Below are 17692 nucleotides of genomic sequence, written 5' to 3'. Positions count from 1 at the left end.
GTTAGAGCCCCGGTTCGCGTACCAGACGCGTAACGGAATTCGCGAGGAGAAGCGGCTCTCCGGTGACTCTCAACATTCTAAACAGTCCGGAGCGGCCGCCATCTTGTCTCTCAGTAGGATCGAGAGACAAGAGGTGGAAATAAACGAAGGGGGAAATGAAAGACAGGGGCAAGGTAGACCCCTCCTGACCCCCTAGGATTGATGTGGGGGCTATTAAAGGGCCCCGGGGGCAAAAAAATAAAATTATTTTTTTTCGATTTTTCGCGGTGGAAGCGCTACCCGGTACGCGAACCGGGTAGCTCACCGGTAGCGTAACGGGAGTCCGCCATCTTGTGTTTCAGACGAATTTAGTCACAAGATGGAGGATAAACAATGTTGGGGATGGGTATAAGGGGGCACGGGAGACATATCCTGACCCCCTAGGTTTTCTGAGGGTGGCTGAGGAGGCCCATATATGTAAAAAAAACTAACTTTTTTTTTTTCAAATTTTTGCACGGTTAGCGCCCGGTCCGCGCACCGGGAGCGTTCCGGAAAGCGTAACAAGGGGAAAACCAAGGGAAATAGTAAAATAATATTTTAGAGTGCTTTGAGGTAGGGTAGCTCTGAATAGAGCTGTTGTGTTGTGTGGGTGATGTAAGTACCAACATGTAGGTACCAATGAAGAGTCTAAAATTCAATGTAAACTGTCTCCTCTGTAGTTATTTTGTATGTTCTAATATGGGTTATTTAAATGTAAATGTGTGGAAAAGCACTTAATGCTTTAAAGCAATTGTATTTTTGAACTGATTGTTCTTTCCTCTTTGTTTTTTTTTCCCCACACTCTTTTTCAGCATGATAGTTGATAAATTCGTTCCCTCAAAAAAATTATATACATAAAAAAATTATATTAAATACATATAAAATATATTTTTCCTTTAAAAGAAGAATACATTTTACAGCTTTTGATATTTGCTATTAAAAAACCATTGAAATTCACTGAAAAAACCATAGGTTATGGACCATATATAGTTAGGATTTAGCATTTACAAAACCTTGAAAATTCACTGAAAAAACCATAGGTTATAGACCATATATAGTTAGGAATTAGCATTTACAAAACCTTATTTTACTCACACAAAACCATTGAAATTCGCATATATAGTTAGTTGCACTAACTATATATCGCGCACCCACAATCCACTGCTGATCATGTCACATATTACATCATTCATGTAATGGTCAGTGACATTGCGGGGGCGAGATTTTGATCGATACCTTATCACTATTGATCTAAACCCCGATCTGGTCGACTGAACCTTTATTGCCTGTCATTGAGGGAAGAAAGTGCATCTCTTACCAAGTTAGTTCACCCAATAAAGGACTCCGCTCCGAAAGATCACAGACAACTTCTAGCTTTCAAAGATTTATTATATAGTCAGAATAAGCTGCAAGTACAGGCATCTCAGAATGATTCACAAGATACACGGGCCCAATTACATACATGTGCTCTCTGAAAACCCTCAGACGAGCAAAGAAGACTACTAATACAAGTTCTAAGAATAATAAAGCTATCAACATAGACACGTATTGAGATCTCTCCGACATTTAAGTTGGAGGAAAACACAGGTTAGGCTGTCCCTACCCTGCTCTAGATGGTATCCCTACTCAACAAAGTCCCAACCTATCAAAAGGTGTCAGCGGTGAATGACCCCCTAGGGAAGTCACCCACTCTTAGTCTCTTTGTGAAAACCTACAATTCTCCAGTCATGACCCCTCTCTGCCTACCCACCCGCTCTCTAGAGGGTCCTCAGGCATCTGCTCTAACTCCACCCAGGGGTGCTGTCCCTAATACAAAACAGTCAACAACATTTGAGACGCCCCTCGTGAGACGCCCCTCACGTGGTGTATCTTCTGGCTTTTTCCATGCTGCTTTGTGTTGGGCCCCGTGCGTAAGAGTTGACCTTGCTTCTCAGACTCTTCTCCGGCCCGCTGATACCCCTTAAAACATTCCGGAACCCTCCTCCATGTCTGGGCCTTCTCTTGAACAAACCTCTATTCATTTCTTTATAATTGGATCCCCCCTTTCCCTTGCAGACAGACATCTGCGGCCAAGATCCCAATTCTCATAGACTTCCAAAAAGGTCTGCAACATTTCTCGGCCCAGACTAATACGTGTAAATCAAAGGTTATAACATTTCAGGCCTACAGCATTTCTCATAATGACTATAACATTCAAATCCTACATTAGTTAATAGCATGTTAATACTCTTGTTCTATTATCCGGTAAACACATCTATAAATCATGGCCCATCAATTCTTATTGCTAAAGCATTAATGCAATCCATGTCGTGAAAGGAAACACATCTCTGGCCCTGAGGCCTACCACGTTCTACGTTTACCCGCATGCCATCTTACATTTTAGCAGCTACACGACATGGATTCAGGAATTATCACGTCTAATAAAATCATATGATTTCACACATTTCTGCATTAGTTCCACTTCTACTTAAATTTCTAAGTTAACTACACATTTCAGAATATAGTTGCAGGTACTATTAGCACTCATGGCATTTATCTTCATGACTTGTGCTTACTACGTGTAAGTGTGATGTACTTATACATTTAAGTCAGTTTGCGCTCTCTCAGTTCCCCCCTTTGATGACCTCTCGGGGTCATCACTAACATTTAAACTGCAGTGATTGCTAGCATACCTCGTTTCTGCGTTTCCAGAGCCCTCAGACTCCTGTACTGATTATCTTGTATGGCAGCCAATCTCTGCAGCTGTTCCTCCCGAGCCTTTTCAATTTTCCTGGCTCTGTACCATTTGAATACCCTCACCAATCCCCACAACACGATCCCACAGATCAATATTATGATGATAGGTTTCAGGATATACCACACAAAGCTTTTACCTAATGTGGTGAGCCACCCTTCAGCTTCACTCATTCCGTGGCCCACCTTTTCCCAGACATTTTCTCTACTCAGGTCTTCGATCTCCTTGTGAATATCAGTTATGTTCCTAATAACTTTCTCAAGGGGTTTGGAATTGTCTGGAATGTAGGTACAACATTCCTGGACCTTCAAAGCCTTACAGACTCCGCCCTCTTTTGCTAATAGGACGTCTAAGGCAAGACGGTTCTGAAGAACCATAGCCCTTATCGATTGCATCTCTCCTTCTACCAGCATTAAGGACTGAGCAGTGCTGGCAGACAACCTGTCTACGACTGTGGCCAGTCGTCTAATTTTGACATCATTAAGGATTAATCCCAACATAGGGAACACAGCTCCAAATACATCTCCGACCATTTCTGCGTCTCCTATATCTCTCCTTCCTCTCGCTGATGTCTTGCCCTCGATGATCTCTAAGTCTTGGGCATGATATATTTTGGGGAAGATAATTGCCAGGTAACATGATCCATACCAGTTATCGGGTAGTCTCACATAGGCATTCCTTCCACAAACAAAATATACATTTGGAATCACTTGCATTCCCTTCAGGAAATCTTTGGTGTAATACTCTAAGTTGAAAGCATGTTCACAGCTGACTTCTCCCACGTATACATTTTCATAATACGTTTTGGCTCGGTGAAGACATAACTTTCCTCTCTGCGTTCTATCTAAAGCTATTGGACCACTACTACCCTTTCTTTTATGTGCCTTCTCTTCCTCGGTCCAATCTGTTTTCCATTGTCCAGATTTTTTCAAAATCTTTTGTCTCCTGTATCGATCATCCACCTGCCCTATGAACCTTTTCTCGACTTCTGACACCTTGCACGTCAGGTTATTTCTACGGGCATGTGAAGTATCTAAAGTAATCCAAGGAATGAAGAACTTGGCCAATCTGTCTTCACTCTTCCAGTAGTCCCATTTGTTCATCTGCTTATAATTTGGGACTTCTGGCAACACTGAGTCATAATTGGAGAAATAGTATTCAAAACTATCTCTCCCATAAAATATACTAAGCAATAAGCTACATGTAATGCCATATGTCAGCGGGAGGTGATGATATCTAATGCCTTCATCTACAGACGCCGGCAACTGCATGCAGACGTAGCAGTCTTTTACCTCCATGGCATCCACGTATTCATATAGAAGTTTAGCGTAAGCATTTGACCTAAAGTCGCCTTGGGACTCATCTACGTGTAACCTGCGAGCTTCTGCAGCTAATAACGCTTTCTCTTGAGTGTTTTCCCCCTTTTCACCAGCAACAGTGGGTGCAGGCGTTTCTACAGATTTCACATCAGTTACCTTTGCCTCTTCCTCATGTCCCTTTACATAAGAAACTGTGACTACTAAAACTATTAATATTATCACTCCTACTATTAGTGTGCCTATTATACATTTAGCTCTGCGGTTCGAGGTGCCGGCTTCCATTTCGTCAGACAATATGGCTCTCTCGTATCTCAGCACAAAGTTCCTTTCTTCTCGTTCCTTTACAGTCTCTTTTACTCCTTTTGTCCTTAGAACCACACAACTGGAAGCTGACAACCTTCTTCGCAAAAGGTCCTTTAATAGTTCAATACAGACAACCCTAGCCCTTCTCCGTCAACTCAAGGGAAGGTCCCTAAGATTCTCTGCTTCCTGGGCGCTAGGTAATCTTCTTTTTCTTCTTGCTTATTTACAAAGTCTCTAAGCATCCACAATCAGGTTTGTGCCTGCTGCTTCGACAGCATAGTTCAATATTTCCAAACGAAGATTGTGCTCTTCATGGGCTGTTATCTTGGTACCAAAATCGGGGAATTGCAATTCTGTGAAAAACATGTGCTTTATCTTACTGAGGCGGGGAGGTCTGGGGAGCATGAATGTCAGTGACCCTTCTTGTTCTATTCCGGGTACTAACAGTCGTATCTCCACTGTGATGATGGGCTCAGAGCTGGACACCACCACCGCTCGTATCCTCCCTGTTTTCTGTTCCAAAGACATTTGTCGCCAGATATGTCCACTCAGGGGTGGAGTATCTTCGGTTAGGCACACGCACTCTTCTTGACCTTCTCAAGTCCGGTGCTTCAGCGCCCTGAGCACCTTCTTCCGGGTCGGAATCCTCTGATATCGGAGGAAGCGTTCTCTCTGGAGTTGACCTCAGGCTAGAGTTCCTTCTTTGCGGCCAACTAGCTTCTCCACGTACCCTTCTACTCCTTCTTCTTCTGGTCTGTTCACTTTCTCTGTCAGACCGATCAGGGTCTGACTCGTACTCCCAGCTACTTTCTCCTTCAGTAGCGTCGTCCGTTTCGCTGTTGTGCTGACCGTATTCAGCTTGGTCAGACTCGTACCCTTCTTCTGTTGGCACCTCTACAGCTTGGCTAGCCCCCTCTATGGCTTCTCGGCCCTCAGCTGGACGTCTATCCGAGAGAGGAGCTGTTTCTTCCAGAGGTGCTGGAACCCTCCGCGTATGTGACGCGTGGATCCAATTGGGCAGGCCTCCCACCTTCACAGCAGTGTTCGTGATCAGGATGATCTGGAAGGGCCCACGCCAACGAACATCCAGGCAGCTACTCCTCACGTGCTTGCGCACAAGCACCCAGTCTCCAGGGCACAGGTCGTGGCACAGGTCCTGGCACGATGGAACTTCGGCAGCCTGCACCTGAAGGGACACAGAATGAATGGCGTCAGACAGCCCCTTGCAATAATCCAGGATCATATCATCTGTGATGTTTAACAGTGCAGTAGTTGGTACAGACGGCAACCTCATTGCTCTCCCCATCAACACCTCATGAGGTGACAGCCCCGTTCTTCTATCTGGAGTACTACGGAGGCTCATAAGGACCAATGGCAAAGCGTCAGGCCAACTCAGAGACGTAGATGCACACACTTTTGCAAGTCTGGCCTTAATGGTGCTATTTATCTGTTCCACAATTCCTGAGGCTTCTGGTCGATAGCTGCAATGCAATTTCTGATCTATGTTCAGAGCCGCACAAATCATTTTCACAAGCGAGCTGTTGAAATGCGTTCCCCTATCTGATTCCAAAGAGGCCGGCACCCCGAAGCGCGGAATGAGCTCCCTAAGCAGTAACTTAGCCACTGTGAGGGTGTCGCACCTACGTGTAGGGTATGCCTCAACCCATCTGGAGAATACGCAAACAACCACCAGGACATAACGGAGGCGGTTGCACCTCGGCAATTCGATGAAATCCAATTGCATGCGGTTAAATGGGCCCCCCGACCTCCCTATGTGGCTCAGTGCAACTGGTGTCTTTTTCCCTACATTCAACTGCTGACAGGTCACACAACGCTGGCACACTGCTTCTGCCGCTATTCTGAACTTAGGATTGTACCACGTCTGTCTAAAGACTCTCAACATAGCGTCCCTCCCTAGGTGTACAGGACCATGTATTTGTCTAGCCATTGGGCTCACCATATCATTTGGTAACACTGCTCTGCCATCTGCTGAGACCCAGAAATGAGCCTCACCCACCACACATCCTGCCTTTTCCCATGTTTCTTTTTCAAAATCAGGAGCATTTTCTTGCATGCACTTCAATTCATCCCAAGAGTCGACAGTCTCCAGTATCATAGCTAATTCAGTTCTTACATTTACTCCACCCACTTCCACCTCTGTGAAAGAGTACCCTTGTTCTGCACAAAACCGTGCGACTTCGTCGGCATATCTATTGCCTTGTGACACGAAGTCCATGTTTCTGGTATGTGCGGTGCATTTCACAACTGCGATACCTGCTGGGCATTGCAACGCTTCTAACAACAAGCGCACAAACTCTCCATTGCGAATGGGAGAGCCTGAAGAGGTCATGAACCCTCTTTGAGACCACAACTGCCCGTAATCATGAACTACCCCGTAACCATATTGGCTGTCGGTGTATATGGTGACTCGAATTTGATTGCTTGCCAAGCAAGCACGCGTCAGGGCAATAATCTCGGCTACCTGAGCGGAGTGTACTCCTTCCAGGCATCCCGCTTCCACAACTCCAGTAATTGTACAAACAGCGTAAGCTGCTCTCAACTGCCCAACTTCGTCTCTTACACATGAGCCATCGACAAAGAAAATTTCGTCTGGATCAGTCAGTGGCTCATCTACGATGTCGGGTCTTGGTTTGGTGCATAGTTCAGACACATCGAGGCAGTCATGGTCTGTACATTCATCATCGTCTATGTCATTTGGGAGTGGCATCAAGGTGGCAGGGTTCAAAACAGAGCATCTCCTGAGGGTCACGTTCTCTGCAGCAAGAATAACTTGCTCATAGCGCGTGAGCCTGCTATTGGTCAGATGCTGTGTTTTGGTCCTGGTCATCAACAGTTCAACAGAATGGGGCACGTATACCTCTAACGGGTGCCCCATAACAATATTTTCACATCTCTCAATGCTGACACCCGTTGCAGCAACGGATTTGAGACATCCGGGCAACGCTGCGGCTACTGGGTCTAAAGTAGCCGAGAAGTAAGCAACTGGTCTACGGGCATTCCCATGGATTTGGACTAACACAGACAACGCGCAACCCTCTCTCTCACAACAGTAGAGCAAAAATGGTTTATCGTAATCAGGCATTCCCAATGCCGGAGCACGACACAGGTCCTCTCGCAGCTGTAAGAATGCCATCAAACAGTCTTTGTCCCATGGTACCGGATCACTCACCTCCTTGTGCGTCAGTTTTTGCAAGGGTTTTGCTTTCAGTGAAAAGTTCGCGATCCACTGTCGGCAATAACCCACCATCCCTAGGAACATCCTGACTTCTCTCTGTGTCTTAGGCGCATTCATTTTCATGATCGCCTCTATCCTGTCTGGTGATACTTTTCGTTTGCCTTTCTCAATTCTGTGTCCCAAGTACTGCACTTCTGTCAGGCAGTACTGTAACTTTCCCGGGGACACCTTGTGCCCATTTGCAGCTAGGTGATTTAACAAAGCAATGGAGTCCTCCCTGCAAGCTTCTTCTGTTTCTGACGCCACAAGGAGGTCGTCTATGTACTGGACCAGAACTGACTTCTGGGGCAGCACTAGACTCTCAAGATTTTTCTTCAAAAGCTGGTTAAAGATCGATGGGCTCTCTGTATACCCCTGAGGAATACGACACCATGTTAGAACGCGACCTTCCAGCTTAAATGCGAAAAGAAAGTGGCTTTCTTCGTCCAGAGGGATCGAAAAGAAAGCCTGACAAAGATCAATCACAGTGAACCACTCAGCTTGGAATGGTATCTGAAACAGTATCACTGATGGATTCGGTACCACTGGACAACATGAAACAACAATATTATTAATCTTTCGGAGGTCCTGCACTATCCGGAATTTCCCATTTGGTTTCTGCAAACCCATAATCGGGGAGTTACATGGACTACCCACGATTTCCTTCAGTATTCCCTGCTTAATCATGGACTCGATCACGGGTTTTATACCTGCAATCGTTTCTGGAGTTAATTTGTATTGGGGTGTTCTCGGAAACTCAGCATGTGGTTTCACTACAATTTTCACTGGGTCCACCCCTTTGACCAATCCAATCTCTTCCCCAGTGAAGTCCCATACTTCTGGTGCCACTGTCTCTCTCAAGTCCCAGGGGAGCTCGTCTACTGTCAAAGTGGGGTACAGCTCCACACAGATTCTTGAATTTGCGACTTTGAAGTCAGCATCGTCGTCATTGGTCAATACTTCCACTCCTTGCGGGGTGCAGTATATAGTGCAATTTAACTTGCACAAAAGATCTCTTCCTAGCAGACATACCGGACTAGAATCGCAAACCACAAATTGATGCTCATCGCTGTACTTCCCTATTTTCACCTGTACTGGTTCTGTCAATTGGCTGGTTATTCTCCTGTTTGCGACCCCCACCACTTGTATGGTCTCTCCAGACATAGGCAGGTCTGGAACTGCAGCTGATCTGATCGTGGATCGAGTGGCTCCTGTGTCCACTAGGAATGTCGTGGGGCACCCTGCTACTTCTGCCTCGACGTAGGGTCCCCTCTGATCTACCTCCAAGGCTGCCCCGAGGGTGCAGTCCTCTCTCTCCACTCTCTGTCCAGTTAGTGGATCTACGTAATAGCATTCCTCTCCACCTACAAACAGAGGCATCTGTCTATATGTCTTGCCCATAGTCCCTACTCTGGGTGGCTGTGGGAACTGGGCTCGGGGAGGAGGACCCCCCCCTTTGAGCACCTTTCCCTGGTATGGCGTTACCCCTCTTGTAGGCGCACTCTGGACCTCCTCCTCCTCTAGCTCTTGTTCTCCTATTTCAACGTTATAGGGACACTCGCGTTTCCAATGCCCCACCTCGTTACACTGGTGGCACCTAGTCGTTTTCTTCAAGGCAGCTATGTCTATTCTAGGTTTAAAGGTGGAGTTCTCCTCACTACCCTTGTTCTGGCTATACTGTTTCTTGCCTCCAGTACCGGTTCCTTGTTGCTGTTGCTGCGGTCCCCCCTTCACGGCTGCCTGCATCTGTACCACCATCAGTTTCTCCTTTAGTTTCTTTGCTTTGGAGTCTATCTCATCACAGCAGTACCTGGCATACCTCAGTATTTCATCTAGGGGTTTATTTTGCCAGCAAATCAAGTGTTGCTGAATCATTAAACTAATATCCGGTCTCAAACCCAGGACGAATTTGGACACAAATTGCCCTATGTCCTTTGGATCCATTACATCCAGACCGCTATACTGTTTAAACGCTTTCAACAATCTCTCATAATATTCGTGAACTGTCTCTTTGGGTTCCTGTCTGGTTCGGTCTATTTTGACCCAATCTATGTCTTGCATTGGCACTTTCTCTTTCAGCCAAGTCATCACTCTCTCGAATTTTGCCATCACAATCTCGGACGGCCCATTAGTCTTAGCATCTCTCTCCGGCTCCGTTGTGGGCCACTCAGCGCTAACCTTGCATGCCGTCCACAAATCTCCTGGCACTACAATGTCAAACAGCGTGTTCAGATCTATCCATAGGACCTTTGATATTTTTACAAATCTCTCAACTTGCTTGTACCACTCCACTGGGTTTTCCCGCAATTTGGGGAAGGAGGTGGTAAAAGCAGCTAAGTCTCCCCTACTCCAAGGGACGTGCACATAGTTCCCATTTGCGACTTCACGCAAAGGGTATGCCTCTATTCCCTGCAGTCTTCCTGGCGTCATACCAAGCGTGGTTCTCCTGACGGTCCCCTTCTTGGACCACCTCTCTTCCCACTTATCTAGTGCCCTCCATGTCCTGATTCCAGTGATCAATTCCCTTATGTGTGTTTTCAATCCTATTGTTCTCCTCTCATCTAGGTCTCGATCTGAATAATGTAGCCTGTGGTTCCCCTGTAATGCTTTGGTCTTTGACAGGTCCACCATATATTTGCCTGCTAGTTCGACTAACTTCTCATGAATTGCTCTCGCTTTTCGAGTGATGTCCTTTGCCATGAACAGTATTTCATCTTGCTCATACATTTCCATCCTTTCTAAAGGCAGGGTACCATCTACCATGTCATCCAGGTCTGACCTTAAGCTGGCGACATTGAGTCTCTTGGCTTTTATCTCAGCTCGTAGTATCTCTTTCGAAGGGGGCTCACTGGTTTCTCTACCATCCCAACTTCGAGCCCTACGTTTGGGCTCGGGAGAGTTAATGAGTGCCCTCCCTTGCTCCCATCTTTCCAGGTCCCATGCTCGGCCATCCGATCTTGGAAGGTGATGGAACACGGGCCTGTTACCCCCAATCTTGCTCTGCCCATTCTCTCTTTCTTCTCTCCTTTCGCAGTAGGACTCTCTGCTATTCTCTCTCCGGTCGCCCTCCTCTCTCTGTCTAGTATCACTCAGTATCCGATACGATCCTTCCTGGTTGCCCATATTCCCTGGACTGCGCTCATGTCCGTCATCACAGGGACTATGGCGCGGCCTCTCACAACTCCCATTCTGTTCTCTGGTGCCGGGCACACAGTGGGTACACTTAAAGCTGTTTCTGTACTCTTGCGTTCTCCTTTCTCCTTCACTGAGTATCGGGCGGGACACCCCTCCACTCTCGTGGCCCCCGTTTTCCAGGTCTGATCTACCTCCACTCCGGGCCCAGTGGGTGCCTCCCCTACTGCCCTTCTCCCTCCCGTCCCACTCCGGGCTGCTCTCCCCAGCCCCGCAGTGAGTCCGGGCTCCGCTATCCTGGCTTTCCCTTTCAGCTTCCGCAGCTATGATGCTCTTGTGAGCCTCGACTGCCTCATCCCACTTCTTCATGTACTCATTTAGCTCCTGAAAGGATTTTCGTTCAGATCCCCTCATATCCACTGGCCATCTATGGCCCCCAGGATCCCCTCCTGGATCCTCTGCTGTGTGTACCGGGGTGCTCCACTCTCTTGGTATCGGCATCTGACTTGGGGAATTGATCGTATCGTTCCTTCTTGCCATTTCTGCTCTTTCTCTGTCCCTCCGTACCCGTTCCTCCCCTCTAGCTCTTTCTGGGTCATAAATCGATACTATAGGACCTATGGTAACAGGTACTTGTAGGGCATCGGGCAATGCGTAGGATGTGGCACACTCCGTTTCCGGCGCCCTTTGTACCACAAACCTCCCGACTACCTGCTGCACCTGACTAGGCTGGGACAGTTCTTTCTTTGCAGCGGGATCCCAATCTGAACTGGGAAGTGGCCCATGCTCTCCTGCATTGCCCCCCTCCTTTTCACTATGCTCAACATCTCCCCCTGCTCTGTTATACGGGGGTGGCCTGTCTGTCAATAATCTATTTATCAGGCTGTCCTCTGTTTCGCTCTCATCATCTTCTTCTAGGGGGCTCTTGTTCCCGGGCATCTCTAACACTGGATACAATTTATTTACTTCCATGTTATGCACCCTCCATCTTTTAGCGTCCGCATCCCACTTGGCATCCTGCACTGCCCTTACCGATCGTTTCACCCTTTCCTGTCGTCTGTTCAGGTTCTTTTCGTGCGCTGCCCTAATCCATGCATTAAGGGCTTCAAACTGGGTTGGTCTAGGCAAGGGTCTCGTTGCGGTCATAACTGCTTTTAGTCGGTGTAGTACTTCTAATCTAAACGTCCCGTACTTCGGGAACGTCAGTTCCTCATTTCCTTCTGTAATCTTACTCCACTCTGATATCCATAAGATCGTATGCAGCCCAACATTTACCGCCATGTAACGAGCCGGCGTACCCTCCGGCGGGGCTTCTTCCCCTTCATACGATCCCCGCCTCTCTTTTTTAAACACCGCTCTCAACCATTTAAAACACTTCATAATTGTACGCACAATTTCCAGCCTCAATACTCTGTTTGCTTCCTGATGACAATCCACCAATCCTAGCGCGGCTTTGCTAGCTTGGCCTATCGCAGCGCGGTCTTTCTCCGGCCGGCCAATCCCAGCGCGGCACTTTCTGACGTCTTTACTAGTTGGCCTATCGCAGCGCGGTCTTTCTCCGGCCGGCCAATCCCAGCGCTGCACTTTCTGACGTCACTCGTCTCCGCTTCGCAGCAGCACCCCTCCTTTCTCAGCTCTTCTCCCGGTCATGCATGCGTCCCATTCATACACTGAAAAGAAATGACTACTTCCAACCAAGCGGTCACTTCCCTCGACTGTACGTCCACAGTCTATCTGTAATTGTCAATACAACTGACGAAATGTCTATCGTCTCTCTGATAGGTTCTTTACACACACAGTAACCTCCGACCAGCGTCCGTTACTCACGCACTCACTCTTACGTTCCCCCTATCTCGGTCTTTCGGGTGATCAATGGTACCTCATGACCCCCTTCACACTAATTGACAATTACTCTGGGTGTCCGATACACCCGAACCACTTAAGCTCTCCTTGAACTTAAGATTTCCACCGGTTGCGCGCGCTCACAACCTGTTCCACAATCTCTCTACAGGCATTCAACTCCGCCAGACATTACAACATAGATACAACACAAAAACACCGCAATCTAGCACGCATGACCCTTTATACTCACTCTCGACCGATACTGCTGCTTTTCTATCTTACGTCATCCGGACCTTCTTCGGCAGGCGGTTCTTCCGATCATCGATCTCTAGGGGCCTTGGGGTAATCTAACCTGGCCTAGATCACCTTCCTCAAGAAGGCAACCATCCTCTGCTACCAACTGCGGGGGCGAGATTTTGATCGATACCTTATCACTATTGATCTAAACCCCGATCTGGTCGACTGAACCTTTATTGCCTGTCATTGAGGGAAGAAAGTGCATCTCTTACCAAGTTAGTTCACCCAATAAAGGACTCCGCTCCGAAAGATCACAGACAACTTCTAGCTTTCAAAGATTTATTATATAGTCAGAATAAGCTGCAAGTACAGGCATCTCAGAATGATTCACAAGATACACGGGCCCAATTACATACATGTGCTCTCTGAAAACCCTCAGACGAGCAAAGAAGACTACTAATACAAGTTCTAAGAATAATAAAGCTATCAACATAGACACGTATTGAGATCTCTCCGACATTTAAGTTGGAGGAAAACACAGGTTAGGCTGTCCCTACCCTGCTCTAGATGGTATCCCTACTCAACAAAGTCCCAACCTATCAAAAGGTGTCAGCGGTGAATGACCCCCTAGGGAAGTCACCCACTCTTAGTCTCTTTGTGAAAACCTACAATTCTCCAGTCATGACCCCTCTCTGCCTACCCACCCGCTCTCTAGAGGGTCCTCAGGCATCTGCTCTAACTCCACCCAGGGGTGCTGTCCCTAATACAAAACAGTCAACAACATTTGAGACGCCCCTCGTGAGACGCCCCTCACGTGGTGTATCTTCTGGCTTTTTCCATGCTGCTTTGTGTTGGGCCCCGTGCGTAAGAGTTGACCTTGCTTCTCAGACTCTTCCCCGGCCCGCTGATACCCCTTAAAACATTCCGGAACCCTCCTCCATGTCTGGGCCTTCTCTTGAACAAACCTCTATTCATTTCTTTATAATTGGATCCCCCCTTTCCCTTGCAGACAGACATCTGCGGCCAAGATCCCAATTCTCATAGACTTCCAAAAAGGTCTGCAACATTTCTCGGCCCAGACTAATACGTGTAAATCAAAGGTTATAACATTTCAGGCCTACAGCATTTCTCATAATGACTATAACATTCAAATCCTACATTAGTTAATAGCATGTTAATACTCTTGTTCTATTATCCGGTAAACACATCTATAAATCATGGCCCATCAATTCTTATTGCTAAAGCATTAATGCAATCCATGTCGTGAAAGGAAACACATCTCTGGCCCTGAGGCCTACCACGTTCTACGTTTACCCGCATGCCATCTTACATTTTAGCAGCTACACGACATGGATTCAGGAATTATCACGTCTAATAAAATCATATGATTTCACACATTTCTGCATTAGTTCCACTTCTACTTAAATTTCTAAGTTAACTACACATTTCAGAATATAGTTGCAGGTACTATTAGCACTCATGGCATTTCTCTTCATGACTTGTGCTTACTACGTGTAAGTGTGATGTACTTATACATTTAAGTCAGCTTGCGCTCTCTCAACATCACTGATGACATCACTGATGACATCTCAAATGACATCACTGATGACATCACTGATGACAACATCCAGTGACTATGTTTCTGTAAAGTTAAAATATGTCTTACATATTGAAGAATGAGTGGATGTATAAGTGTCTGGATGAAGGATTTAGTAGGTGCATGACTGACTGTATGAGTGAGTGATTAAATGTGTCTCACTGAGTGCATGGGTTAGTGACTAAACTGTCTTAATTTGTGCATCATTATGTCTGTTGTTCTGTAAACTGCTGCATGTGTTGATCAGTAGCTATATGAGTAACTATATGGGTTATTGATTGGTTGCCCAAGTATTTGTATGGGAGACTGAGTGTGTGTGTGGGTGGCTGGGAGGTGTATGACTCTGTGCATAGATGTGTGAGCAGTTGATTCACTAGATGTATGGGTTCAAAAGTGCATGTGGAAACAGCTGAAACCCGACAATACATATCGTCTAGTTTTAGATTACAGACATTTAAACACTTGCACTAGGACATTCGCGGTCAAAAATGCACACGGTGCCACATTAATGAATAACATTGTGCAGAAAAAATACAAAACAACACTTGATATCTCAAATGGATTTTTCTGCCAAAATATATAGCGCCTGAAAGCAGGTATTTAACAGTATTCTCAGCGCTAGGGTCCCAGCGGCAATTTTTTGACTCCCCTAGAGGTAGAAGAACAACCTGGGGTTATTTCCGGCCAGAGTAACAGAGTTACTACAAAAATTGGACGAAGAGGTGTTGTCCTATGTGGATGATATTTATCTGACGGACGATGACCTAGATGAACACTTGAACAGGGTGAATACCCTAATTTTGGGATTTGCATCTGAGGGCTACAAATTTACCTTTAAAAAATTCAAAAATAGCCCACCTCCGTGTCCTGTTTTTAGGTTCAGGTTCAGAAACAAGTTTATGTAGACATTTGTCCTTAAAACATTCTAAAAAACACACCTAACAATTAAAACCTTTAAAAGAGCCCCCATCCTAGCTGCCCTGCCCCACCAACTCATTAAATTCCATCTTTAAAATTCTGTTTGAAAAATTGTAAAAACCAAGCAAGTCCAACTGCCACATCTAAATGCCGCATTTCAGACAATATTTTTAGGATAGGAGCTTTCAAGTAAAGCCAAAAGCCTGCCAGCCATTTGTTTTAAAATGCGCGCTGCTCCAAACTCAAAAATCATTAAAAATTCTACAATCAATATTGGGATTCCAAAATTTTGGTCGAACATACATTTTGGATTACGCAGAAAGAATAAAACCTTTCTATGATTTAATTAAACCTGATTTCTCAGCAAGAAATTGGACATAGGAACACACAGACACACTACGTTCCTTACAAGCTGACATGATAGCTTCCAAACAGTTACAGGCACGTGTAAATATATGCAACCTGGTGATACGTATAGTTGCGGGTCATCTGGTGACACCTATCTAACATATAATGAAGGTGAAACAGTACCAATTGCATACAAATCACATTTGTACACAAATGCTGAGATGCGCTTCTCAGCTACTGAAAAGATTATGACAGCGGTACAGACTGCTGTAGTGTGAGAAAGAGCACTGGCTCAGGGGCAGCGAATAATAGTAGTGACTCTGGTACTAGCCTTAGAGGCGGCAACAATGGCAAGCGTCCCAAGCGCTAAAGCCTTACATCCAATATGGATACAATGGGCACATTCTCTCACTGTAACAGATGTGGAATACAGGTACGACCCAAATTTAAAGACACAAGTATTCCTGCAATACGAACAAGAATATCCTCTACCTAATGAAATATTGCCTCTGGATCAGTATGAATATATTATTTACACTGACGGATCTGCTCAACCGACCATAGGAAGTAAGTAATGATATAGTGCGGCATGTGCAATAGTTAAAGGTCGCATGCGGAATGGGAAGTTCAATCCAAGTTGCACTAAAACGCAATCTCTAGGAGACTGCATGGCCAGTTGGCAGAATTTAAAGCACTGATACTGGCACTTGTAAATATGGATTGAGAATTCCCCCCACTAATTGTGTGCAATTCATTTTACTGTGTGCAATTCATTTTACTGTTTGCAGTCATATAATGAAGTCTTGCAATACTGGGTTCAAAGATGCTAAAGGTGGCACAATTAAGCATAAAATACTATGGGAACAGGTAGTGGAGTTGAAATTTAACTACCAAGGACTCACGTGATACACACAAATTGAGTAATCAGTGTGATGGCGTTCACATTGAAGGGAATTCATTGGCTGATGAAGCCCCGAAGGGGGCTGTACGCATGACTTCCATAGCTGCAATCGCTCATTCTGAAACGAAAATTGATGGTGAGATTATGGTGGCTGTTATTGCTTCATGCAAAAAAAGCATTGAAGTACCAAAAAGATTTCCGCTCAAGTATTCCTGCAAGTTAGATGCCAATAACATTCCATTTGCTCAGATTCCTGGAGTGGGGGATAGAGTAATTCCAAACACGGATCGTAGGTTAGGTTTAATTCTAGCAGCACACGAAGGGATAGGTTCTGCACATGCAGGAGTTACAGTGACAGTTTCCTTATTAAAACAACGGTATTGGTGGCCTGGTTTAACAAAGCAGACTAAAAACTATGCCTGCAAATGCGACATCTGCCAGCAGATGAAAGGTTCCACCGTCACATGTCCAGTGCAGACACTGTTGTCAATAGCTGAAAAACCACTAGCGTGTGTCTACCTAGACCACTGTGACCCCTTGAAAATAGATGGGGCTAAAAAATATATAATGGTAGCAGTGGATTCCTGCTCAAGAGTACTGTGGGTGTGGCCCCAGCGCTCAGACACTCTAACTGTTAAAAAAGATTTGCGAGTCTTCATAAGGACATACGCAATTGGCACATTAGATTCTGACCAGTGCCCTGCGTTTATCTCTAGGGCTTCCAAGGAGGCCATGGGAAGTTTGGGTGTAGCATTGCAGTAGTCATCTCTGTACCAACCAGAGGGAAATTCGGTAGTGGAGAGAAAAGCCGAGACTTAAAGCAATCTTTAACAGCTAGAGTATTAGGCACGGGTGAAAGTTGGGTAAACCATCTTTATGGAGTCCAGCGGGCTCTTAACAATATGCCAAGATGTTCACTCCACATGAGGTCCTATTTGGGACAAGAATGTGTGTACCTGATCTGGATTGTGAGGGCGAAGTGGCGGATGAAAAACCTTTTGACAGCCATAAACATTTGGCTGTTTTACAGGAACTAAATGAACCCAGGACAAAACATAATGTCCACCTGAAGCAGACTGTCCCTGGGAAAGACAAATCAGTCACAGCA

The 17692-nt window shown here is 45.8% G+C and overlaps 1 protein-coding gene across 1 annotated transcript; it reads right to left on the bottom strand.

Annotated features, from left to right (window-relative positions):
* Positions 1–2638: 2638 nt before the first annotated feature.
* Positions 2639–4353, bottom strand: LOC147727742 (uncharacterized). Its single transcript, XM_086963169.1, has one exon. It carries the CDS (start codon positions 4351–4353, stop codon positions 2665–2667), a length of 1689 nt encoding a protein of 562 aa, XP_086819295.1. The 3' UTR covers positions 2639–2664.
* Positions 4354–17692: the final 13339 nt, after the last annotated feature.

Source organism: Lissotriton vulgaris, chromosome 3_1, assembly GCF_964263255.1.
Source record: "Lissotriton vulgaris chromosome 3_1, aLisVul1.2, whole genome shotgun sequence".
NCBI lineage: Eukaryota > Metazoa > Chordata > Amphibia > Caudata > Salamandridae > Lissotriton > Lissotriton vulgaris.
Note: the sequence above shows the minus strand (reverse complement) of the source record. Positions and strands in the feature narration are given on the sequence as shown.